Genomic DNA, 27,881 nt, shown 5'->3' with positions numbered 1-27,881 from the left:
ACCTTATTAAGCAAGAGATCCATAAGAAGAAAATTATGTGCAATGAATATCATTAAAATAAGAGCGAGAGGAGTTATGAAATATATGAAGTGCAGGCCAGAAAAGTACTGAGTATTGTGTGGAAAGATAAATCGGAGTACGAAAAGAAACTGGCTGTGCAGGCTAAAGGCAATCCAAAAGAATTTTATGATACAAGTAAAAAGAAAGAATGAATATGGAAGAATAAATTTACTGAATGCAGATGGTACTCTAGTGTTAGAATCTAATGGGATTGTTCAAATAATGAATGATCACTTTGTTATGATATATCAACCAGGTGTATGCAATCAGTGCACAGTGCTACTACCTTATTGAATGAACAGTTAGAGGTACAAGAAAAGGTTGAAGAGCTGTTGCATAACCAGGATAAGAATTCAGCAACAGAGACAAATGAAATGTCAAATGTATGCTAAAGACATGCTCAGCCAAAATGGCCAGGCCTTTGACATGTTTGTATAAGTTAAGTCTCAGTTCAAGAATAATACCATAGGAATGGAAGGAATGTATGCTAGGTGACCGATGGCATACCCTCAGGATTCAGTCCTTGGGTCACTCTTATTCAATTTATACATAAAAAAGGGGCTAGCAGTATATGAGCAACTGTTAGTTGGTGATGCAAAGACAGACAGGGCAATCAACAATGCTACTGATATCTGGCACTTACAGCTTACAGAATGATTTAAATAGGCTGGAAATTTGTGCAAGTGGCATATTATATTAGCGGGTTATGTTACAAGAAACTGATGAGGCTAGGGATCTTGGTGTAATGGTGGATAAGAAGTTGAAATTCAAAAGTCACGTAGCAAAAATTGTAATTCAACTTAGAGGATAATTGCAATGTTGAACTAATTCTTAACATGTAAGGATAAAGAAGTCAATTTGTCTCTTCACAAGGCCTTGATAAGACTAAATCTGGACTACTACTGTAAGAAGATTTGGTTTCCTGGTTTCCAAGGGTATACAGAAGCTGTGGAAAGGGTGCAAAGAAGAGTTACAAAGATTATATTGGGACTATAGAATTTAGATTAGGAGGGTAGATTGCAAGTATGTGGACCACACACTCTGGTTAACAGGAGAAAGAGGAGTGATATGATAGAGATCTACAAAGTTCTGAATGGGTATTATAGAATATCATTTGATGAAATTAATCGTTATATGGAAAGTGGGAAGAGAACATGGGAGCAACCAATGAAATTAAGTTTGTTCGCAGTTAAGAATGGAGTAAGAGCTAGATGTTTCTCTTACAGAGTAATGGGTGAATGAGTGGAATACTTGTCAATGTGCTTAAATCATCCTGCATGATACTTGTATTACTTTTATTAACTACTGTCCTGTCAACATCATCAACAAACTACCTAACCAAGTAAATCACTTTATAAGTCAAATATCACACTTTTTGTTGTTACTTTCACATTTCAAATAACCAGAATGAAAGGGAGGTGATGAAGACTGCATTTTATCAGAGGTTTTTTTTTATTATTTGACACCTCCAGGGGAGCCAACGACTCATCGAGGGAGGGCACCTGCTCTACAACTCTGTCTCCACCACTCAATCCACCAACTGACTGCAACTACACCAACGGCATCTACGGCTGACTACCACTACTAGTACTTCCAGAGACAATCACAAACATCCATACCCATGGTGGGATTCGAACCCGCAGCCTTTCGGCTGGAGAGTGGATATGCTAACCACTCAGCAAGGTTGGTTAGATGAATAGCATATCAATTCCCTGACTAATAGGCTATTGGTTCCAATATCACCACAGGCATGTGTGCACATGGTAGATGAATTTCACTGCTCAAAGTGAGACTACCACCACCTTGCTTATTAAAGGCCCTGGAAAAATTTCCATGTTTGGGCTTTAGATCCAACCATGGTGCTAATGCGCTACATGCTTACAGCCTTTCATGAATGTTGGATTTACATAAAATTAACAGCTGCAGAATAAGGACACTACATGTGAGAAAAACAGTGGCAAGAGTATTCCTATATTTCACTCAACTTCAGTCTTGACTGAAGTCGCAGAAACCAAAGCATTAAAGAATTTCCATCTGCAAAACAAATTCTCAAACAATTATTTACAAATAAACAAAGGACTAAATGGCAAGATTTTATTAACAATGCAAAGGGGTTATAAATTTTAAACAATAAAATTATTGTTAAAGTAAAATGATCATACTAAATTTATTCAATTATACACTACACTCTTTAAAAGGAAATTAACTATACAGTTAAGTGGTCTGTTTATGCATTCCATTGTTTAAAAACTGTAGATAAAATTTAATGAAATAAGACGAAAACAACAACAGTAACAGCCAACCGGTTTTAGTACTCTGTGGACAGAAAATTCAGTTGGCATGAAAGCAACAGAATTCAAGAATAATGATATATTTCAAATTTAAAGGAATACATGTAAGATTTTTTGGCTACTTTTTCACTCAAGTGTACAGTCAGTTGTGTAATTTCCAGTCTCTTAATATCTAACCTTCCTGTTCTGAGTCAACATCCAGAACATTTATAGTTCCGACGTCTGTTATTTGCAGATTTACTTCTTATCTGAATATCAAATCCCTACTAATGTTAGAAAATCATGAAACTTGGTTATTCTGATACTGCTTATTTTCGGTATTACCTATTATCCAAACATCAATGAGCCCCCCCCCCCCCCCAACACACACACACACACTCACAAATCCCATGGTATGATTATATTATTTATTATTATTATTGTGGGTATCTCCATGGAGTCAGCAAACTCATTGCAGGAGACCCAAACTATCAAAACAATATCTATCATATCCTGCTATATATACCACTTCCAAATCATTCTTCAGCTCTTTAAGAACATTATTAGATATTGTGAAGAAGAAAAGTGTCAATGGGAGAATAGTGTGTGTGCTGCCTCGTTTTGACAATTACGAGTTAAGTAGACGAGCAATGATAATGAATGATATGATTGCAAGAATGTGCAGAAAAAGAGGTCTGGAGTTTGTTGATGTTTGGAGTGTGTTTGAAGGAAAAAGGCAGTTGTATGCTAGAGATGGACTGCATCTTAACATGGAAGGACATAAGCGATTGAAGAAGTTATTGTTTTCTGAACAGGTTGAAGTTATTGGGCAGGGAAACTAATATTGAAAAGGTTGAGTGTAAGAGAGAGAAACTTTAGCACTGATTATGTATCTATTGATCCTTATAGGCAGAATAAATTGCAGAAGAGAGGGGATAAAAATCGGCATAGGACTACAGTAGTTAGTGACTTATATTTCAGTTCTAAAGTCGGTACAAGATCTAGAGGGAATCTGCAATTTTTGTATACCAATGCTAGAAGCATTCGAAATAAGAGAGAAGAATTTTTGGCATTAGTCAGTGAAATCTCACCAAAAGTTGTAGGCATTAGTGAAACTTGGCTGTCAGCAGAAGATGTGGTCACTGGAACTGAATGAAATGGGTACAGTATTTTCAGGGAGGATAGAGAAGATAGAACAGGAGGAGGAGTACTGTTGATGATAGCTGATGTGTTGCAGCCAAAGAAAGTAGTATATCATGATGATAGACATGTGAATGAGAGTTCATTTGAGGCAGTCTGGTGCGAAATAGTGACCAATGCAACCAAATATACAGTTGGATGCTGCTATAGGCCAGGGAGTACGGGGGGAGATATTGAATTCATGCATCAGCAACTTAGTGCAATGAGTGAAGGCTTAGTGATTATTATGGGGGATTTTAATTATGGTGATATCAATTGGAAGGAGGAAATATCACGTAGCAAAAAGGAAATGGAGTTCATACATCTTCTACGAGATAATTACTTGAAACAGCACGTAACTGAAGGGACACGTGGTGTGAGAGTGTTGGACCTGGTTATTGGTTCTGAAGTTATATGCATAAGTAAGGTGTCCTCGTTACCTCCAGTTGGTGAAAGCGATCATGTGGTATTGACTTGGGAGGTTGCAAAATCTGTGGATTTTTCTATTAAGAAGGGGTATGTACGGAACTACAGGTTAGGCAATTATAACAAGCTTCGGAGTGAGCTTGCAGCCATCCCATGGCAGAACATATTGCAAGGGAAAGATGTTAGCAGTGCTTGGGATAAAATCAGCGGGTATCTGAGGAAAGCAATATCAGATTGTGTCCCCATGGTCAGGAGGTCAAACAAGGCAGGCATTAGATGGATGAGCAGTAGTATCAAGCTTGAACTGCAAAAAAAGAATGTTATGGAGAATTTACAAGGAGAAAGGCGATCAGGACACCCATGAGCAGTACAAGGCTCAAGCTAGGAAGGTTACCAGCATAGTAAGAAAAGCTAAATCAGATTATGAGAAGACCTTAGCCAAAGAGATCAAGGGTAATCCCAAAGAGTTCTTCCGCTATGTGGCAAGTAAGAGGAAGAATGACTTTGGAAGGATAACCTTAGTGGGTGCTGATGGTATTGAGGTGACAAAATCAGATGTAATAGTCGAGTTACTGAGTGATCACTTTTCAAAAGTCTATCACCCAAGTGAGGATATCTCTATACCTATAGCAATACCTAATATGAGAATTGAAGCTAAAGAATCAGAGGTATTAAATATATTGCAAAACTTAAATGCAAACACTGCGGTAGGCTTAGATGGAATATCAGCTCGTGTGTTGCGTGAATGTGCAAATGAATTGTCAACCCCTCTTACCTGGATATTTAATTCAAGTTTGAACTCTGGTATGGTCCCTAGGGAGTGGAAGTTAGGAAAGTGGTTCCTTTGCATAAGGGTGGCTCTAAAACTGCGGTATTGAATTACAGACCAATCACCATCTCAGGAGTAGTGGTAAAAGTATTGGAAAAGTTGGTTAAAGACAAAATTCAAGAATGGGTGGATCAGGATATGATACTCTATAGAGGCCAACATGGTTTTGTTAAAGGTAGATCCTGCCTTAGCAATCTATTAACTATTCATAATAGAATAACATCTGAGTTGGACAAAGGAACTGGCTACACAGTGGTACTTCTGGATTTTGCTAAGGCTTTTGACAGGATACCCCATAGAACACTGTTACGCAAATTGGAGCAGATGGGAATGGATATTAAATTGGTGATATGGATAGGAGAATGGCTCAGGGAGAGATACCATAAGGTGGTGTATGGAGGAGCCGAGTCCAGAATGAGGCAGGTGACCAGTGGTGTGCCTCAGGGCTCTGTGCTTGGGCCAATGTTGTTTAATTTGTATATAAATGATATAGGAAACGGCTTAAAGGGAGATAATCAGTTGTTTGCTGATGATGCAAAGTTGTGTAGTGCAATAAAAAATTAAGCTGATGTTGAAAGTTTGCAGGAGGATTTAAATAAGCTGGTAAAATGGGCAAAAGAAAATGGATGTCAGTTCAATGTGGAAAAGTGTAAAGTCATGCATTTTGGGATTAAAAGATTACCAGCTGTGTACTACATCGATGGAAAGGTACTCCAAGAGATTGATGAGGCTAGGGACTTAGGGGTATTGGTAGATAGGGAGATGAAGTTCAGAGGACACATTGCTAAGGTGTCCAAGATTGCACATAGGATTACTTGGTTGTTGAGGAACACACTGACATCCAGAGATAAAGAGGTTATTATTCCCCTTTATAAAGCATTGATACTTCCACATTTGGATTACTGTGCTCAGGTCTGGTCACCTGGATTCCTTGGAGATGAGGAGGCTGTGGAGAGGGTTCAGAGAAGAGTGACCAAGTTGGTGAGTGATATAAAAAATGCTCCCTACATTGATAGATTGAGAGCTTGTGGATTGCAGAGATTGGTTGATAGGCGAAGAAGAGGGGATATGATAGAAACATTCAAATTACTAAAAGGTTTTTATAGGATTGATGCAGGGGAAATGTTTCAGCTGTGTGATAGTGATGGAAGAACAAGAGGTCATCTCTGGAAATTAAAGAAGAGTGTGGTTAACAAAGGTGTCAGAACAAGGTTTTTTGCCTGGAGGGTGGTGAATGAGTGGAATTCATTGCCTGACTTAGTTGTGAGCTCTTCGTCTGTAAATGAATTCAAGAAGAGATATGACAGATATTGTTTTGCTAGTTTGGGTCTCCCGCGATGAGTCTACTGACTCCATGGAGATACCCGTAATAATAATAAAAAAAAAAACTAAGTGAACCACATGGATCAAGAAGTCATGGTAAGAACCGGTGTTGGATTAACTGATTGGCTTCAGCTTGGAAAGGGAGTTAGGCAAGGATGTTTATTTTCTCCTCATTTGTTTAGTATACATGCTGAGGACATCATGCATAAAGCACTGGATGAACTCAAGATAGGAATTAGGATAGGTGATAGATTGATCCATAATCTAAGGCAGGGGTCGCCAAACTTCTTTGACTGTCGACCCCTTCAAGAGTTTCTTTATGTTTTATCGACCCCCTCTATTTTACTATTACGTAATTATAATTAGGACAAGTGAAAAAGATGCTTATGTGAGTTTTTAGATTGTTTATTTTATAGTTACAGTGTTTATTGTATGTATAATATATTATATATTATTATATTACTATCACTAGTAATATCACTGGTATTATTAGTAGTGATATTAATATACTGGTATTAATATCACTGGTATTACTACCAGCCCTGCTCAACTCTTCAACATAGAGAAGTTTAGTTCGTGAATGAATAACGATTGAATTATAATATGTATGTTGATGAATTTTAGAACATTAACACTCACTTATATGTCGATGCGCAAAAATGAGACTGGGATTAAATACGTGTAAGTATAAGTAAATAAGCAACTGCGCACGTGTTGCCATCTCACTCCCGCTGCGCCGGCTGGGCGGGAACGACAGACACCTGTTTATTGGTAAATATGTCATTTTGGCCCTTCATTGGCCTCCGTAACTATTTTCATGACCTTGATCCATCTTACAGATCTTACTCATGTCACTGTTCCTACGATTCACTTTTAATTGCATTGTCATTTAGGATGGAGGTAATCCAAGTTAACCGAATTAAATATTACCTGTACAATGATGTCTTATATTTTTCTATCAACCTCCAATCGACCCCTGAGCCCAAATCGACCTCTAACAATGTTATATCGACCACTTTGGCAACCACTGATCTAAGGTATGCTGATGATACCATACTCCTCTGTAATGACAAGGAAGAACTAGAACAAATTATTGATAAACTTAACAAGATCAATAATAACAGAGGACTCCAACTCAATCCTAGCAAGACAAAGATCATGGTTCTCAAAGGAAATACAAACAGAGAAGCTCTTGAGAAACAAGTGTATCTTAATGGAGAAAGAATTGAGAAAGTCAGCAAGTTTAAGTACTTGGGATCCAATAATAATGTGAAGAATTGCCTGTTCAGAAGACATCAGAAGAAGATTTGGAATGGCTAAAACAATGGTCAGAAACTTGTCTAAAATCTGGAAGGATGAATCTATCTCCATGGGAACAAAGTTGAGGATTTTTGGATGAGTTGTTTTTCCAACAGCGACTTATGGATGTGAGACTTGGAACCTAAAGAAGTCAGATAAGAAAAGGATAGCTGCTTTTGAGATGTGGTGTTACAGAACGTTGCTAAGATGTCATATATTAAAAGGCATACAAATGAATGGGTGTTAGAAAAGATCAGTAGAACTTTAAGGCTCCTTAAGGATATTGATAGAAGAAAGTTAAAATATTTTGGACACATTGAAAGGATGGAAGGAAGACTTCTCAGAACAGCAATAGAAGGCAAAGTTCCTGGAAAAAGAGGAAGGGATAGACTGTCAATGAGATGGATGGATGGATAGTGTGTGCAGAGTACTGATTTTCAGAAAGTTGAGGCCTCCAGAAAAGCATACAACAGGACTACATGATGGGGCCTGGTGTGACACATCACTGAACATTGGACTGAGCATTGGAGTGACCACACGGCATCTGTGGATGCCCAGTGAACAGATGGATGGATGCAGATGGCAGCTGATCTATCCATCTGTCCACAGTATGCCAACATGGGTTGTATCCACTGCATGGTCCACAAGATTCTGCATTGGACACCACCCATGGGATCAACTGATAAAAAAAAAAACCCATCATCCTCCATCACAGCAAATTTAGAAAAGAAAGACTGTTTTTGGCATCTTCAGCTGCCCTTAGAAATCATTTTAATTTAAAAAGACCTCCAACATTACAATGTTATATTGAAGCAGGTTAATTTAGTTTTGTATTGCCTTTGTGTGTGTGTTACAACTGCTAATTTGCACTTCCTGAATATATCTCTGTGACTGAAATGAAATACTAGAAGAATTAAAATAGTTTTAAATCCCTTCCAGTGCTGTTAATGCTCATTAAACCTCCAACATGATTTCCTCTCACCATTTAAGCCTTAACACATGGGCATTGTCCTTCACCTTCATTGACCAACTGCCTGATCCAATGTCACATGCACTTCACCTAATTTCTTCTCTCAACTTTATTACTTATAGTTTCAATTTTTTCAATTATGGTACTTGCATCCTTGCTCACTGGCACTACTCAAACCTTTATAGGAAGAAAATCACTTTCCTAAAGAGAGACTTACTAATCACCTCACATTTTATAATAGTACACAGTAGAATTACAGAATTTGGACACTGCATTTAATCCAAGTTTAAAAACTGTCAGTGGCTAGAGGTAGGATATACAGTTTGCTGAATTTGAGAAGAAATAAAGAATGACATACATTTTAGGAGTTTAGCAATTTTAAGATCTGTGAATGAGATGTGATAGTAGATTGAAAGTTGACATTCAAGGAACATATTGCTGATCATATCTGAAACTGTGCAAATATCTGGTGGGCTGTATTTTACAAATAGAGAAACTGGAGATTACTAAACTAGCTATGGATATCAATAAATAAAGGATTGTGAATGAAGAAGAAGCAGAAATGAGTGGTTAAGTCATTAAGACGGATTTTATAAGATCAGCAAAGAAGTTTTCCAATATAGCTAGTAAGCGATAATTATCATAAATAACATGTTATAGAGGGGAGCAGGGATGCAGACAGAGTGCTGGATCTGGTAACAGCATCAGAAGATACATCCATAACCAATGTAGAAATTATTTATTACTTAGCATGTCAGTAGTGCATGGGAAGAAGTCAGGGATTGTTTGAGGAAGCAGTATCAGACTGCATACCCTAGATCAGGAGGATAAACCAAGTGTGTGTGTGGGGGGTAAAGTGGATGAGTAAAGATATAAAACAAGAGCTGAAAAAAGAGAAAACACCGTGGAAGGAATATAAAGAAACAGTGATCATCATACTCATGAGCAGTACAATAATAAGTTTAGTTTAATCCTTTATCCAGGTGTGAGCAAACAAAGTTTGCGCCTGAAAGTATCTTCAGAACTGGGGTAAGGTAGTGCAACACCAGGCAACTCGTTGCAAAGGTGGAGAAAGTCTCATCACTCCTATCTCAGTATCTCCCATAATGCAAAGCACATCTCCTTGCAGATATGTGTAATGCTATGCATTAAGGCAAGGGCCAGGTTTCGACCTTTATTGAGGTCGCATCAGTGGGAGCCAGGCCCAGTGGTGGAGATGCAAAGGCAGAAGCAATGAGAGGTCATCCTAACCTATAGGAGTTGCCAAAGGGTGTGCAACCTTATTATTAAATTACTCCGGATTCAGAGAAAGATGTTGAGAGTTTATTTTTCACTTGGTTAGACTATAATAAGTTTAGTGGCCCTTGCCTTAAAGGAGTGATGAGAGCTTTCTCCACCTTTGCAATGAGTTGCCTAGTGTTGCACTGCCTTACCCCAGTTCTGAAGATACTTTCAGGCGCAAACTTTGTTTGCTCACACTTGGATAAAGGATTAAACTAAACTTATTATAGTCTAACCAAGTGAAAAATAAACTCTCAACATCTTTCTCTGAATCCGGAGTAATTTAATAATAAGGTTGTACACCCTTCGGCAACTCCTATAGGTTAGGATGACCTCTCATTGCTTCTGCCTTTGTATCTCCGCTACTGGGCCTGGCTCCCACTGACGAGACCTCAATAAAGGTCGAAACCGGCATGGGTAGTGGCCCTTGCCTTAATGCATAGCATTACACATATCTGCAAGGAGATGTGCTTTGCATTATGGGAGATACTGAGATAGGAGTGATGAGACTTTCTCCACCTTTGCAACGAGTTGCCTGGTGTTGCACTGCCTTACCCCAGTTCTGAAGATACTTTCAGGCACAAACTTTGTTTGCTCACACTTGGATAAAGGATTAAACTAAACTTATTATAGTCTAACCAAGTGAAAAATAAACTCTCAACATCATGAGCAGTACAAAGTGCAGGTAAGAAGGGTATTGTAACTAGTATCGTAAGAAAGGCTAAATCAGGTAATGAGAGAAAATTAGCTAAGCATGCCGAAGTAAATTGAAGAGTGTTTTTTGTTATATAGCAAGTATGAAAGAAAATGATTATGGAAGGATGACTTTAATGAATGCTGATGGTAGGAATGTGACAGAGGAAAAAGAAATAGTTGAGTTGCTGAATGATCTTTTTGCAAAAGTGTATTTATCCAGGTGGAGATTTTGCAGTTGCCAATGTGACAGAGAGACATGTCAAAATTGAGGTAGATGAGCAGGTGATCGGCATATTGAAATATATCAATGTGAATGCAGCAGTGGGACTGGGTTTCATATCTGCCTGAGTACTATGAGAATGTGCAAGAGAATTAGCATTATCTCTGATGAAGTTGTTCAATCTAAGTCTCAGCTATGACAAGTTTCCAAGCGAGTAGAAAGACGGCAAGATAATTCCATTACATAAAGATGGCCCTAAGACAGAAGTAGCAAACTACAGACAAATTAATATCTCAGGAGTAGTGGTTACAGTATTGGAAAAAGTTAGTTAAAGGTAAAATCCAACAGTGGGTGGATAGGGATACAATACCTTATAGTGGGCAGTAGGGCTTTGTGAAAGGGGTTCTTAGTAATTTATTCACATTTTACAGTCAAGTGACAGTGGAATTGGATAAAGAAAATGGCCTACACCATGATACTGTGAACTTTGCAAAGGCACTTGGCATAATGTTATATGGAATACTATTACAAAGTTGGAACAAATAGGAATAGATATGAAGCTAGTAGCATGTATAGGAAGATGGCTGACAGACAGATACCAGAGTATATGGTGGAGTGGAATCTAGGAGAATGAGTGTGAATAGTGAAGTACCTCAGGGTTCAGTACTAGGGCCACTAATGTTTAATTTGTATATTAATGACATGAGGAAAGATTTTAAGAGAGGATATTTAGCTGTTTTCTGATAGTGCAAAACTAGGGATGCTATAGTTGATAAAGGTAAAATCATTCCGCAGGATGATTTAAATAAACTCGCATTGTAGGTGAAGGAAAATGATTATCAATTTAAAGTTAAAAATGCAAGGTTATGCACTTCGGGTTGAAAAGAAATGTTACATAATGTGTAGGACGATGATGTAATGAACTGCAGAAATTGAGGAGACTAGTAACTTGGGGTAATGGTGGACAGAGAGTTGAAGTTCAGAGTGCATACTGCAAATCTGGTAAAACAGTTTTGTATTTTGTGCAAATAAAAGTTATTGTGGTCCCCTACAATGAGTCTCCAGACTCCATGGAGATACCATACAGTAATAATAATAATAATAATAAGAAGAAGAAGAAGAAAAAGAATGATGGATCATTCCTTGAGGTTGAGAAGGAGTAAGGGGTGTAGTCAAATAAGGAGCAAGGAAAAGAAGTGTCTCATGACAGTGATAATTTTCTTACCTTCATATATATGAGGGTATTCTGAAAGGTTCTTGGCCTAACAATGAAAAAACAAATTTATAATTTCAAAATTATTTTTATTTTTCAGCATAATCTCCCTTAAGTCTAATACATTTATTCCAGCAATGCTCCAGCGCCATTATCCCGTCCCTGTAGTGTTTCTCAGTAAGATCTGTCAAATACCCCTCTACAGCTGCAATCACCTCTTGATTCGAAGAAAAACACTGACCAGAGAGGTAGAGTTTTAGTTTTGGGAAGAGACAGAAGTCAGAGGGAGCCAAATGTGAGGAATAGGGTGGATGTTCCAACAATTCATAGTGGAGATCCCCTTGCCAAAACACTTTTGTGGGCTGGTGCATTATCCTGATGAAAGATGATTTTTTTCTTCTGCAAACCGGGTCTTTTCTCACGAATTTTTTTGTTTAGTCTGGTTAAAAAATCGGAATAATATTCCCCAGTTATTGTTTTACCCTTTTCAAGATAATTAATAAACAAAAGGCCTTTAGCATCCCAAAACGGCGATGTTATGACCTTTCCTGCTGATTGAACTGATTTTGTCTTCTTTGGCACTGAACAACCGGCTTCTGTCCACTGTTGTGACTGCTGTTTGGATTCTGGTGGGTAATGGTGAATCCAAGTCTCATCCATAGTAATAAATCGATGAACAAAATCAGTTTTATTTGTTAATACCCTCCAAGCACTGTTCAGAGATTTTCATGTAAGTACGTTTTTGATCTGCTGTGAGCAAGCATAGCACCCATTTTGCACAAACTTTTTATGCAATTCTTCATGCAAAATATATCCTACACGTTCTTTTGAAATGCCTATAGTCTCAGCAATTTCACACACTCTGACTTGCTGGAATCCAATACCATATCGTGCATTTGATCAATGATTTCTGGTGTTGTTACACTTTTTGGACGTCCTTCACGTAGATCATCTTCAAGGCTGGTACAGCCAAGTTTAAACTTGGCAGCCCATTTGTCGAAATTTGTTGAAAACGAAGGAGAAGAGTGCCCATAAACTTTTATGAACTTCGAATGAATTTCTTTTGGTGTTAAACCTTCTTTTACAAAGAATTTTATAACAACATGATACTCAATTTTATCTATTACAAGGGATACAGACAACACTTTTGCTTCAGACAGCTGTATAAAACAAACTACTTGATAGAATGACTTGCAATTTCACATGGATGCTTATGACAGATCTACCAACTTAGAAAAAAAAAATCTTCACGATAATGTTGCCATCTATGGTCGAGGCTGAGAACTTTTCAGACCACCCTCATACAATTAGAGGAAGTGGTTGGTGAGAAGGTAGTGAATGACTAAAGAGAAGTATGAGAGACACTGACATACTGACATTGCATCTCTAGATCTAGCAATCTCCAATGATAAGGAAGAATAGAGAGCGAACAGGATAGAGAGGGAATGGAAGGAGTTTGGAGAGCAAAATGAATGAGTGTAAGGAGCAATACAGTAGGGTACTGTTGAATAATGCTTAGTGTAAGTCTTCCACAATGAGTTTTTGGACTACACAGTGATAAGAAAGCAAATAGTTAAAATCTTATTTCTTACTTTATGCATATATATTATAAATATTTTGCCTATCTATAAGTATATTTGAAAGAAATAGTAGTACTTAAACTCAAGGAAGTATTTGAGAGAAAAAATATCTGAGCGAATGCATTGCATTCTGTCAAAACTATAAGTATTTATTTTTGAATTCAGATATTATAGGATGCATATATATTTGGAGGGTACTTCTGATGACTGAGTAGGCCAAGAGATATTGCTATGATAATAGACAAGAGATTTTTGGATTATTTTGAATTACGGCTAACACAAACAAGGTCACAAGGACAGTATATTGAATATCTGAGTGGTATGCCTGTTTTGCAGGATTAAAAACACGAGTTTGTATAAGGAAAAATTTTGCCATCTCTATATGAGAGAGCTAATTTCACCTTCAGATGAAAATCTTTTAAAAAGGGATTCAAACAGCATCCTAGATGCAATCTCATTGGAACCATCATTATCAGCAGAGAGGAGACAAAACATTTAAGGAAAACAATGCCAAGGTAGTAAAGACACAATGCAAAGGAAATACTGATCAGCATGAATAAGACTTTGATATCGCCATAAACTACAGTGCATAGTCACCTGAATTTTGGAGAGGTATGGAGTTACTTTCAATAGCTTGGCTTAAACCGACAATTATTAAGCAATATAAAAAAAAAAAAAAATCAGAACACACACACACACACACACACACACACACACACACACACACACACACACACACACCATATATGTCTCCGTATAAGACAACTCTCAAATACTACAGAAAACCCCTCGAAATCATGGGTCGTCTTATAGGGCGAGTATAAAAAGGGAAGCTTAATTTCTTGGATGAACATTTAGGTAGTTACAATGCATTGTTATATAAAAAAATAAGCAGTGTTTATAAACAAATCAGATTAATTTTTTGTTACATAAATTTATTTAAAATATTACAATAGATGTAAGTCTTAAAAAACAAATAATAATTATTAACCTCAATTTTCATGTTAATTTTCTTCATCGTCTGTTGAAAATAGTTCTTCAGATTCATAGTTTAAATGATTGTCTTATGGATCCCAGTTCGAATCCAGTGAACTGATTTTGTTTTCATCGTCATCAGTGTTCCACAACAGATCATCATCTTCCATACCGTCCATAAGATTAGGCAGATACCACACTTTTTAAATGATTTTATTACAGTCTTTACTTTATTCCATGCTTTGATCACAAAATTGCACAACATATCAAGTGACGCAGCACACATCACTTGATATGTTGCAACAGCACAGTTATTAGTTTGCTTTGCCATTTCAATTACCCTTATTTTAAATCGAGCTTCATGCTTTCTTCATTTTGTTGCTGGTTCCATGATTTTAAATGATAACAATTTTAATAATCCTAAAATTTAAAAAAAAAATGCAAAATTAATAATTAATTAAAATTGGGACTAATCACTTTTAATTAGGGTAATTCACGTAAATACTAATATGCTATGAAAAAAAAAAACAACGATATGCATAGATATAAAAATAATGGATATAACAACAATACCTAACTTTGCATTAATACAAGAAAGAAGAAATTGGTGGGGGGAGGGAGATCATCTTATACAACAGACATAAGCTTAAAACCTAAAAATGGCCTAAAATTTAGGCCTCGTCTTATACGCTGACATATATGGTATGTATATATATATATATATATATATATATATATATATTATGCAAGTATATTACACTTTGTGTATAAACTAATAATACCATTAAAAAAAAAAAGAAAACAGAAATTCAAAAATCTTACAGGTCTTCGTTCCTCTTCTTCCTGAGATTTCTTTGAATACTGTAAGCTGTACTCTGAAACTACACCTGCGTTCTCATTTTTTGGATTAGGGAGCTAAAAAGAAGTATCAATTAGTTGAGTAGTGCATAATCAACAGTTTCATTAAATAATTATTATTAAATTCAGATGTTAGTTTTCTGAAATGGAGAAAAATGGCTTTTTTTCTTTTTTTTTTGAAGATTTTGTAATTAGCACCTGCCTGGCTTGCCCACTTGAAGATCACTGATCCTGCCTAAATAGTTCCTTGTGAATAAAATATGAATATGAAAAAAAACAAATAAAACAGTTAACTGTATTGGTTTGCATTTTTAAATGAAGTGTCAATCCAAATGCAAAATAGTAGCAATGATTTGCTCAAGACTAACTATATATACTTAGAAATATATATACATACTTTCAAATAAATCTAAACACTGATGACTCTTTTAATTACCTGATATTTCAAAAATGAATAATACTAGGACAATCAGTATGCCGTGATCTAATCCTTTTGAGATTTAAGTGGACCAGGTCGTTGTTGAAAGTGAGAATCTAGATAACAGTTATATGCGAGGTATGAATGGTGATATTTGCGAGGTGATGACACTGACGCAATGAATGAGATCGCTCTATTCCGCGGAGCGATACATAGGGCAAATCAGCAGCTGGAGCGTTGCTAAAAATGTTTACCAAGCATACCGACTAATAATCAGATAATGTTTACACTTTGTTTACACTCACTAATAACAGTGAGTGCAAACAAAATGAAAGAGCAAGTGTTGTACGGAGATTCCTTAGTAAGAGGTGTGTTAATTGAGAGTTTAACAAAATCGTACCAACCTGGTGCGAACGTTAAGAATGTAAGCGAGTCAATTAGAATGCAAAAGCAGCGGGTGAAAGAATTGATAGTGGTAGCAGGTACAAATGATTTAAAAGGAAGCAAAATGGCTATGAGTGAGGATGTGAAGGAACTGTTTGAGGTAGCAAAAGAGAAGAGTGAGAGAGTTAGAATGGTGAGTCTGTTGCCGCAGTATGACAGTGAAGAGTATAGAAGGAGGGCCATAATTGCAAATGACTTTATGCGTGAATTATGCAGTATGAGTGGTGTGGAATTTGTGGATGTGTGGAATGAGTTTGATAGGCGAAAGGATTAATATAAAATGGATGGTTTACATTTGAATGGATTTGGTGTACGGAGACTTGAAAAGTTGTTGTCGAATGTAGTGGAAATGAATGTGCAGAATCAGGGAAACTAGAGTTATTAAGGGGGAGGGGAAGTAGATACGCAGATTTTAGGGAGACAGTTGAGTGTGTAAATGTGTGTAATATGCCCAAGTGAGTAGGAAAGACCACGAATCAGAATGGGATAGTTAGTATAAGGCATCAAAATAGGGATGGGACAAATCGGCTTCTACAATTCATGTATACTAATGCCAGAAATATTAGGAACAAGAAGGAAGAATTTTTGGCCATGGTTGGCACTTCCAGACCACAGGTTATTGACATTAGTGAAACATGGCTGAAAGAAGATGACACAGCTAGTGGGATTGAATGTGAGGGGTATGGTGTGTTCAGGAGTGACAGAGAGAATAAAATGGGGGGAAGAATGTTACTGATGATAGCTGATGAGCTACAGCCAAGGAGAATAGAAGTGCAACTGCAGGATACAGAAAAGAGCACATTTGAGGCTCTTTGGTGTGAGATTGAAATTAGCAGAACAAAATATACAGTTGGGTGCTGCTATAGACCAGGTGATGGAATAGATGGTGGAGATAGTATGCATAACAAATAGAAGAAATGAGTGGAAGGAAGGTAATTATTATGGGAGATTTCAACTATGGTAACACTGATTGGAAGGAGGAGAGGACATGTAGGAGGAAGGAATTGGATTTTATGCATTATTAAGGGATAACTATCTGCGACAGCATGTAATGGAAAATACTAGGGGTCAAAGAGTGCTTGACCTAGTAATTGCATCTGAGAATTTGACTGTATCGAATATGACCACGTTGCCACCAACTGGTGAGAGTGATCATAGGGTCTTAACTTGGGAGGTGGCTAAAGGTGTGGAATTTACAATTAAGACAGGGTACATGTGGAATTATCGGGCTTTAAGTATGACAAGCTTAGGAGTTTGATTGGTTCAGTGCCATGGCATGTACAACTGCAAGGGCTAGAAGTTGATAGTGCATGGGAGGCGGTTAAGAAGTGTTTGCATGAAGCAATGGCTGATTGTATACCTAGAGGCCGAATAATAAATCAAGTAGGAGTTAAATAGATGAATAACATCATTAAGCTTGAGCTGCAAAAAAAGAGAAACAACTATGGAGGGAATGTAAGGAGAAAGGTGACCGGCAGGTACACGAATGGTATAAAGCACAGGCCAGAAGGGTAACGAGTGTGGTAAGAAAAGCAAAAAAGGATTACGAAAGAACATTGGCCATGCAGGCTAAAGAGAATCCTAAACAGTTTTATCGATATGTTGCAAGTAAAAAAAAAAATGTATATGGCAGAATGATTTTAAAGAATGCCGATGGTAGTGAGGTAACCGAATCAGTTGATATAGTTGAATTACTGGGCGAGCACTTTGCAAGAATATATTTGTTCCCCAGTGGCACAATTGGTTAGCGCACGGTACTTATAAGGCAGTGCTTGTGAGTTATGCTCGGGTTGTGAGTTCGAGCCTCACCTGGGGAAACAAGTTTTTTTAGCTACAACCAAGGAGAATTGAAGTGGAACTGCAGAAAAGAGCACATTTGAGGCTCTTTGGTGTGAGATTGAAATTAGCAGAACAAAATATACAGTTGGGTGCTGCTATAGACCAGGTGATGGAATAGATAGTGGTGATAGTATGCATAAGCAAATAGAAGAAATGAGTGGAAGGAGGGTAATTATTATGGGAGATTTCAACTATGGTAACATTGATTGAAAGGAGGAGAGAACACATGGGAGGAAGGATTTTATGCGGTTATTGAGGGATAACTATCTGCAAAAGCATGTAATGAAAAATACTAGGGATCAGAGAGTGCTTGACCAGGTAACTGCATCTGAGAATTTGGCTGTAACAAATATGACCACGTTGCCACCAATTGGTGAGAGCGATCATTGGGGTCTTGACTTGGGAGGTGGCTAAAGGTGTGGAATTTACAATTAAGACACGGTACAACAGTGCATGGGAGACGGTTTAAAAAGTGTTTGCATGAAGCAATGGCTGATTGTATACCTAGAGGCCGAATAATAAATCAAGTAGGAGTTAAATGGATGAATAACACCATTAAGCTTGAGCTACAAAAAAAGAAATAACTATGGAGGGAATTTAAGGAGAAAGGTGATTGGCAGGCACATGAACTGTATAAAGCCCAGGCCAGAAGGGTAACGAGTGTGGTAAGAAAAGCAAAAGAGATTACGAAAGAACATTGGCCATGCTGGCTAAAGAGAATCCTAAACAGTTTTTTTGATATGTTGCATGTAAAAGAAAAAATGTATATGGCAGAATTATATTAAAGAATGCCGATGGTAGGGAGGTAACCGAATCAGCTGATATAGTTGAATTACTGCACGAGCACTTTGCAAGAGTATATCATCCAGGTAGTGACATTGCAGAAATGAATGACCCAATACATTATACGGGAATTGTGGTGAATGAGGTGGAGGTGAGTAGTCTATTGCAAAACCTCAATGTCAATACATCTGTGGGATTGGATGGTAAACCAGCTCGTGTTGTACGTGAATCAGCTAAAGAATTGTCAGTACCCTTGACCATTTTGTTTAATCTGAGTCTTGGGTCTGGGTTAGTCCCGAGGGGTGGAAAGAGGGGAAAATAGTTTCACTGCATAAAGGAGGTTCCAAGACTAGTGTTGTAAATTTCGGACCGATTAGCATATCAGGAATCATTGTCAAGTTCTTGGAGAAACTAGTCAAGAGAAGAATACGGGATTGGATAGATGAAAATGGGATACTGTATGGGGGGCAACATGGTTTTGAGAAGGGTAGATCATGCCTCAGTAACTTGTTCATGTTTTATAACAGTGATGGCTGAACTGGATCAGGGTAATGGGTTTACAGTGATTCTACTGGACCTTGCCAAGGCCTTTGGCAGGATACTACATGGAACTCTAATCAATAAACTGGAGCAGATGGGGATGGATATAGGGTTGGTGAGATGGATAGGAGGGTGGTTGATGGAGAGATACCAGAGAGTGGTTTATTCAGAAGTTGAGTCCAAAAGACGGTTTGTGACTAGTGGTGTGCCGCAGGGTTCTGTTCTTGGACCACTACTTTTAAATTTGTTCATTAACAATATAGGAAAGGATGTGAGAGGAAGTGTTCACTTGTTTGCCGATGATGCAAAGTTGGGTAGAGCATTGTAAGTGCACAGGATGTCAAAATTTTGCAAGATGATTTGGATAGTTTGGAGGACTGGGCTAAGGAAAATGGATGTCAATTTAATGTGACCAAGTGTAAGGTTATGCATTTTGGGGTGAAAAGATTAGCAGCAGTATATCACATTGGTGGAACTGTACTCCAGGAGATTGATGAGGCCAGGGATTTGTGAGTGTTGGTGGATAGGGAGTTGAAGTTTAGGGAGCACATTGCAAAAGTGACTAAATCAGCTCATCAAATCACTTGGCTTCTGAAAAATACTTTAACAAGTAGAGACAAGCCAGTTAATATTCCTCTGTATCGAGTCTTGATAAGACTCCATCTAGACTACTGTGCCCAGATATGGGTGTCAGGGTTTCTTCTTGATGGGGAGGAAGTGGAGAGGATCCAGAGATGAGTGAACAAGACGATAGCAGGTATGTGGAATGAACCTTATAAGAACAGGTTGAAGATTTGTGGGTTGCAAAAATTGGTTGATAGGTGGGAAAGGGGTGATATGATTGAGACATTCAAATTACTGAAGGGTTTCTATAAGATTAATTCAGAAGATATTTTTGAGAATAGGACTGGAGGTGGTGGGAGGACTAGGGGCCCATACATGGAAGCTGGGCAAGAATGTGGTTAGCAGGGGTGTTAGAGCTAGGTTTTTTACTTGGAGAGTGGTGAATGAGTGGAATAAGCTGCCAGAGTCTGTTGTGGGTGCTATGACCATGAATGAGTTCAAGGAGAGGTATGATAGATACTGTGTGAATGTCAAATAGTTGTTCTTGACATGATATTAGGGCCTCCCTCGAAGAGTCTGCCGACTCCTCGGAGTTGCCCGAAATAATAATAATAATAAGAATAATAATAATATAATCTAACAGCAGATTACACTAAATATTAATCTTATCACTTCTCAGGCAGCTCTATGGAGAAGCATGAGATGAGTTTTTGACTCTTTATGGCTCACCACCACTATCTTGCTACCTTCTTGATATTTATTTTCTATGTTCTTGACAAAGTCCTCCCATGACTTTTGTTTAGCTAGTTTTACATAGTGTTTTGCTTTCTTACATTTGTCTCTGTATTCTCTAAGAGCAAAAGCTGACTTATTTGCCAGGAACTTTTGATATGCTTTCTTCACTGCCTCTTTAACTTCCTGTGTCCACCATGGAGTTCTGATTTTTCTATCCTTGCAGTCCAAAAGCTGACTTATTTGCCAGGAACTTTTGATATGCTTTCTTCACTGCCTCTTTAACTTCCTGTGTCCACCATGGAGTTCTGATTTTTCTATCCTTGCAGACTACCTCACCACATGCCTCTCTGGCTGAATCAATCAGGGTTTTCTTCAAGGCTTGCCACTGAATCTCCAAGGTTTGGTTCCTGTTCTCAAACTCTTTCATTTTTTCTTCAATAATCTTTGTGTATTTTAGTCTACAGTTCACATCTGAGAGCTGCTCAACTTTTATTCGCTTTAAAACTTTCTCATATGTTATTCTTTTCAATATGTAGTATTTCTAATGTAGTATTTCTTACATAAATGATGTCCTTTTTTCATCTAGCAATAACCTTGAAAACTGCAAGCACTAAATTAACTCACTTAAATCTGAATAGCTACAAAAATCCATCATTGTTTACATGAGTTCAAGTGACTGGATAGTCTAGACAGCAGACACTAAAAATATATACTGCTGCAACTTGCTGATAACAGCACAGTTTGCCCATATGGAGCAGACTAAAAGTAACTAATTAGCATGTATTAGGTTGGAATGGATCAGAGCAATATTGGAGACACTGGAGAAATTGCTAAATAAAATAAGTGACAAGCAAGATTTATCATATAATTAATTTTTATAGCATGTTCAAAAATTATTGGCTATAAATTAAAAATTCTGAAAGCAAAAATTTTGTGTGTACAGTTACTGTACACACAAAATTTGCTAGTGTGCTATCTTTTTGACCAGTGTGCATGCACACACACACACACACAGCTTAGATGGAACATTTTACCTACCATGCTTGTCTCATTTACAGTGTTAGTGCTTACTTGTAAATGTGATACTACTGTGTTCTCTGATGATGGCCATTTGACTTTAATTAATATTTCAGATATTTCAGCAAAGTTATTATTATTACTTTACACCTCCAGGGAGTCCAAAGACTCATCAAGGGAGGACTCATCTACAACTGTCTCCACCATTCAATCCACCAAATGACCTCAACTACACCAATGCCGACTACCACCACACTAGTATTTTCACAGACAATCGCAAACATCCATGCCTATGGTGGGATTCGAACCCGCAGCCTTTTGACTGGAGAGCAGATATGCTAACCACTCGGCCATGCAGTGCAGCAATTAATATTGCTATTATAATATTATGTAATTAATATTATTGTAATTAAAATTCAGTGTACATTGTAATTTCCTTAAAATGCACAGTTATGAATAACAAATATATAAGCCTTACCACCAGAAGAACCTCAAACTACAAGAAATTTATATTTTTTCTGTAGTTGTTAAGCTTTTGAAGAAATTCTTAAGAGATTGTACAGAGAATTGGGCAGATAAAAGTAATATTCTTTATGAAAAGTGTATGTATTTGTTAAGGGACACATCTGTTGCAGTAATTTGGTTGCCTTTTATAATAAAGTAATAAGAGTTATTGATGAAGGAAAGGAATTTGATGGGGACACATGACGAGCTGATATTTAAGTTGCTATGTATGGGTTTACCAGCCTGGTGGAATGGATTGAAAACTAGGTCTGATAGTTAACAAACAGTGATGCATAAACCACTGTTATATTGCTATTAGGCAAATGGGAGATTATAAGGGGATCAAATATACTGAGACATCTCAGTATATTTGATGTTGAATCATTGATTGAGTAACTGTCCCAGTACTTGATCCCTTTATAATCTCCCATGTGCCTAATAGCAATATAACAGTGGTTTATGCATCACTGTTTGTTAACTATCAGACATCTAGTTTTCAATTGATTCCATCAGGCTGGTAAACCCATACATAGCAACTTAAATATCAGCTCGTTATGTGTCCCCATCAAATTCCTTTCCTTTATCAAGGGAGATATTCAAATATTTGCAGATGCAAAACTTGGGACATTTATTAGTATAGTCATAAAGTTGAGGCTCTTCAGGGGGATTTGTATAGCTGGAGTGAGTGAATGAACAGGGAGACATCAGCATAACAAGATAACTAAAAAACTGAGGTTAAGAATCTACAAATAGGAGGTTCCATACCAGTGGCGGCCGGTGAAAATTTTAAATGCTGCATATACAAAAAAAAAAAAAAAAAAAAAATTCTAATCAGTAACGAATTTATTAATAAATAAATTTACATATTAAAAATTGCTTTATTAAAAATATTTCATCCTCACCAGGTACAAAAACCAAAAATAAAAGTTTCGTATCAATAGCAATGACAAGCGCAAACGAATATTGGCGTTAGATCGCAATGCATTTGTTTTGTGTAACGATAATTGAAAAAATATAATTCTTTTCATATTTTCAAGAGTAACACTCATCATAATTCAGCCTTGTATCTACAATAAATAAATAATTATATGTTATTTTAACAAAATAAAATAAGATTTACAGGGGTGCTTAAGGGTCAAAGCTGTATAACTGAGAGGAGACCTCCACATAGCTTTTAAAGGAATGCCGAGAACCGACCAGGGCTTCTGACCTAATGTCCAATCCTCACCTTCTCGTGGTGCACCCTGTGGGCTGGCAATTTGGGATTTAGCTGACCAAATTGTATTCTTATTGGTTAAACCAAAATAAAAAATGATGGTACAACATGACAAAATTACATGCCGGCTGGGGCGACGCCCGGTTAAACAAGGCCCCCGTTGTTTTCGCCAGGGAACCAGGGCGAACAGCGAAAAGTCAGCTACTGGAACAAATCTGAAAACAAAACCCCAACTCAACATCACCAGAGTTAAAGATCGATACTATCAACATAAGAAGCCTGAATGGCAAAGAAATGGAGCTAGCTGAGGAATTAGATAAGTACCAGATCGACATAACAGGGGTGACTGAAACAAAAATGACCAAAACTGGTGAGATCTTTCTGAGCAATAAATACAAAATGTTATATTCAGGCAATGACAATCAAGGAAAAGAAGGAGTAGCCATAGTATTCAACACAAAATATGAGGCTAATCTTCTTGAATGGCAGTCAGTCTCAAGTAGAGTAATGTGGACAAATATGAGAATGGGAAACTGGACAATGAGACTTATTTGTGCCTATGGTCCCACAGAAGGTTCTACTAAGGTAGAAGTAGAGGAATTTTTTGAGGCTTTAGAAAAAGCAACTGACACAATGAAAAAGGAAAAGTTGGTCCTTGTTGGGGATCTAAATAGCAGAGTAGGAAATGATTGCGAGACATACAAAAATATTTTGGGAAAATTTGGAGAAAAGAGCAAAGCTAATAATAATGGCAAATATCTGTTGGATTTCTGCTCAGGACATGGACTGGTTATTACTAACACCATGTTCCAACATAAAAATGCGCACAAATTCACATGGAGAGAAGAGGCTAGGAATAAGAAAAGTCTCATTGACTATGTTATTGTTGATAGTGATGTTTTCTCCCTGGTGCAGGACACCAGAGTGTACAGAAGATTTGAAATTGGAAGTGATCACTATTTAGTCTTGAGCAGGATAAAATTGAATTTCATATTGAAAAGAATAACATGTAAGAAAGTTTTAAAGCGAATAAAAGTTGAGCAGCTCTCAGATGTGAACTGTACACTAAAACACAGAAAGATTATTGAAAAGAAAATGAAAGAGTTTGAGAACAGGAATCAAACCTTGGAGATTCAGTGGCAAACTCTGAAGAAAACATTGATTGATTCTGCCAGAGAGGCATGTGGTGAGGTTGTGTGCAAGGATACAAAAATCAGAACTCCCTGGTGGACACAGGAAGTTAAAGAAGCAGTGAAGGAAAAGAAGAAAGCATATCAAAAGTTCCTGGCAAATAAGTCAGCTTTTACTCTTACAGAATACAGAGACAAATGTAAGAAAGCTAAACAGTGTGTAAAACTAGCTAAACAAAAGTCATGGGAGGACTTTGACAAGAATATAGAAAATAAATATCAAGAAGGTGGCAAAATATTCTGGAGGTTGTTGAAGAAGCTTACGAATGGAGGAAAGAGTGCTGTAAAAGGAGTTAGAGATGATAAAGGTGACATGAAAACAGGAGAAAAAGATATCCTTGAAGTATGGAGTAATTACTTTGAAAAACTGCTAAATGAAACAAGCAGTGATGACAGTACAGTGATAAAAAACACTGACCAGGCATGCAGTCAGGAATACATATCCATACTTGAAGTAGAAAAAGCCATCAAAGGCTTGAAATGTGGAAAGGCAGCAGGAGTAGATGATATTCGACCAGAAATGCTGAAGTATGGTGGTATAAGAGTCTTACAGTGGCTGCACTGCATAGTTCAGAAAGCCTGGACAGAGGGACGAATTCCCGATGATTGGAGTAGAGCTCTCATAGTACCCATATATAAAAAGGGAAATAAAACTGAATGTGAGAATTACAGAGGTATTTCCCTACTGAGTGTTCCTGGCAAGATCTATGCAAGTATACTTGAGAAACGGTTGAGAAGAATTCTGGAAGAAAAGCTTGGTGAAGAACAAGCTGGATTCAGGCCAAATAGAGGCTGTCAGGATCAGATCTTCACTTTACGACAAATAGTCGAGAAAGCATGGGAATATAACAAAGATCTGTATTTAAGTTTTGTCGATTTGGAAAAGGCATATGACAAGGTGCCAAGAGAGAAGCTATTCAATACGCTACAATTATATGGTGTCAATGGAGCATTATATCAAGCAATACTTAATTTGAGTTGTAAGTCAGCAGTTACAATTGAAGGAAGTACAGGAAGATGGTTTAATGTTAAATCTGGTGTGAGACAAGGATGTATATTATCCCCTCTGTTATTCATTATCTATATGGATCACATTATGAAGGAATGTGGTATTAAACCTGATATCAAAATTGGAGATGTTAATGTCAGCTCTTTGCTTTATGCGGATGATGTTATACTTCTAAATAAATCCGCTACAAGTCTGCAAGATTCTCTGACTAAATTGAATAGCTGTTGTAACAGATATGGTATGAAGGTCAGCAATAAAAAGACAAAGACAATGAAAATAGGCAGAATCATTGAAAATGTCAACTGTGTTGTGAATGGAGAACCTGTGGAACAAGTAAAACATTTCAGCTACTTAGGCACGATTTTTACTAAAGATGGTAAATTAAATATAGAAATAGACAACAGAATCAGCAAAGCTGGTATGGTGGGAAGTCAATTGAATAAATTCATATGGAATAAGAAAGAAATTAGTCGGAACACTAAATTAGCTGTATACAAGATAGTGTTCAAACCAGTTTTAACTTATGGATCTGAGAGCTGGGTCAGAAGTAAAACACTTGACCAAAGACTAGAGACCGCAGATATGAGAGTCCTGAGAAAGATTAGAGGCGTGAACAGATGGCATCAATGGCAATATCATATTAAAAATGAGAGATATTAGGAAAGAACTTGACATTGTCAGCATCCAGGAATGTGTTAGCAGAGCTAATCTCAGATGGTATGGTCACTTAAATAGAATGGGAGAGGAAAGATTAGCAAAACAAGTGTTCTCTGCCAGGTTGGCAGGAAAACGACCCAGAGGAAGACCAAGATATAGGTGGATTGATACGGTACAAAGTGCCTTAGACGATAGAAATATAAGATCTGATAATGTTGGAGTCTTGACAAATAATAGACTGATTTGGAGGAAAATTGTAGATAGGAAGTTAGTAATGATGTAATTTTTTCATGTAGTACTGTTATATCCTGTACACCCCTTGAGGGTACATGGCAGGAATTTGATGATGATGATGATGATGAAATAAGATTACAAAAAATAGTTCACCACAAACACACCAATAATAAACGTTTCATATCTCACAGAAATAACATGCGGAAGCATATGATACACTGCCCAAACAGCAGTGTATCGTATGACGTAACGTGCAAGCAAATATCGGTGTTAGATCACAATTATCTTTACACGAAACAAATGAAAAAATATAATTCTTTTCATATTTTCAACAGTGACACACATCATAATTCAGCTTTGTATCTATAATAAATAATTAATTATATGTTATTTCAACAAAATAAAATTTACAAAAAATAGTTCACCATGCCATGCGTAAACATACTAAAGATACACAGCTGTTTGAGCAATGTGGGAATGATGTAACGTGCAATGACAAGCGCAAACGAATATTGGCGTTAGATAGCAGTGCATTTGTTTCGTAATCTAAAGCGTTAATAGAACAATTCCAATTATTAACTATTCAATCAATGTCGAAATATAAGCTGTAACTTTTAACATATTGTATTGCATTTATATAATGTTGTAAGCATTGTTATTATTTATAAACACAAACAAAATTTAATTTTTTCATTTTTTCCTTGGGATGCTGCAGTGTCGTAGTGCTTATGTACGGGCAGCCACTGTTCCATACTCTATTCATGGAACTGAACTAGAAGAAGTGGATGAGGTGAGGATGGTAGTGGATAAAAAAACTGAACTTAAAACATACTACAAACATAGTGAACACAACCTAGAAGATTACCCCGCACACACGCACACACACACACACACACACTGAGAAGGATGAACAAGCAGAGATAAGATGGTCGTGGTTCCACTGTTTCAGACTTTGAGACTCTACTATATCTGAATATATATTGTATTCAGGTTTTGATCAGAATATACACTGCACTAAGATCTGATCACAAGGATCTAAAGTGGATGAAGCAGCCACAGAAGAGAAGATATAAAAAATAAATGACATCAGGATTGAAATCATAGTTATAAGGATAGATTGAGTATGTCTGCATGTCTACAAGTTTGGGGACAGTAGAGAAAGGTGTGATATGATTGAGACATTTAAGTCGTCAAAGGTATTTATTGTATACACACTGGGTAAATTCATATTATTATTATATGGGTATCTACATGGAGCCAGAAGACTCAGTGCAGGAGACCTACACTAACCTTTATACACAAATTACCCATGATACTTCTTAAACTCATTCACTGTCAGGGCACTCACAACTAATTCTGGCAATTTATTCCTCTCATTCGCTACTCCCCAAGTAAAAACGTCTAGTCTGCACACTCTTCTTAACAACACTTTTATACAACTTCCAGGGTTGAACTGTAGTTTTCTCTCTATTCATCTTGTATTGAAAAATTTTCTTTGTGGCAGTCTTACAGAGCCCCATTAATAACTTACAAGTTTCTATCATGTCTCCTC

General features: G+C 37.1%; 1 protein-coding gene across 3 annotated transcripts in view; it reads right to left on the bottom strand.

Moving 5' to 3' along the window:
• Positions 1 to 27,881, bottom strand: part of LOC150109181 (uncharacterized) — a 648,231-nt gene that overhangs the window by 376,233 nt on the left and 244,117 nt on the right. For all 3 annotated transcript variants that reach the window (XM_090406029.1, XM_090406020.1, XM_090406040.1), the window contains exon 5: positions 15,144 to 15,236. In XM_090406029.1, coding sequence (XP_090262155.1) covers positions 15,144 to 15,236 — 93 coding nt within the window. The remainder of the gene's footprint in view (positions 1 to 15,143; positions 15,237 to 27,881) is intronic.

The sequence above is a fragment of the Typopeltis vanoorti genome, chromosome 2 (genome assembly GCF_054136105.1).
Source record: "Typopeltis vanoorti isolate ZY-2024b chromosome 2, IOZ_Tvanoo_1.0, whole genome shotgun sequence".
Classification (NCBI taxonomy): Eukaryota; Metazoa; Arthropoda; class Arachnida; order Uropygi; family Thelyphonidae; genus Typopeltis; species Typopeltis vanoorti.
Note: the sequence above shows the minus strand (reverse complement) of the source record. Positions and strands in the feature narration are given on the sequence as shown.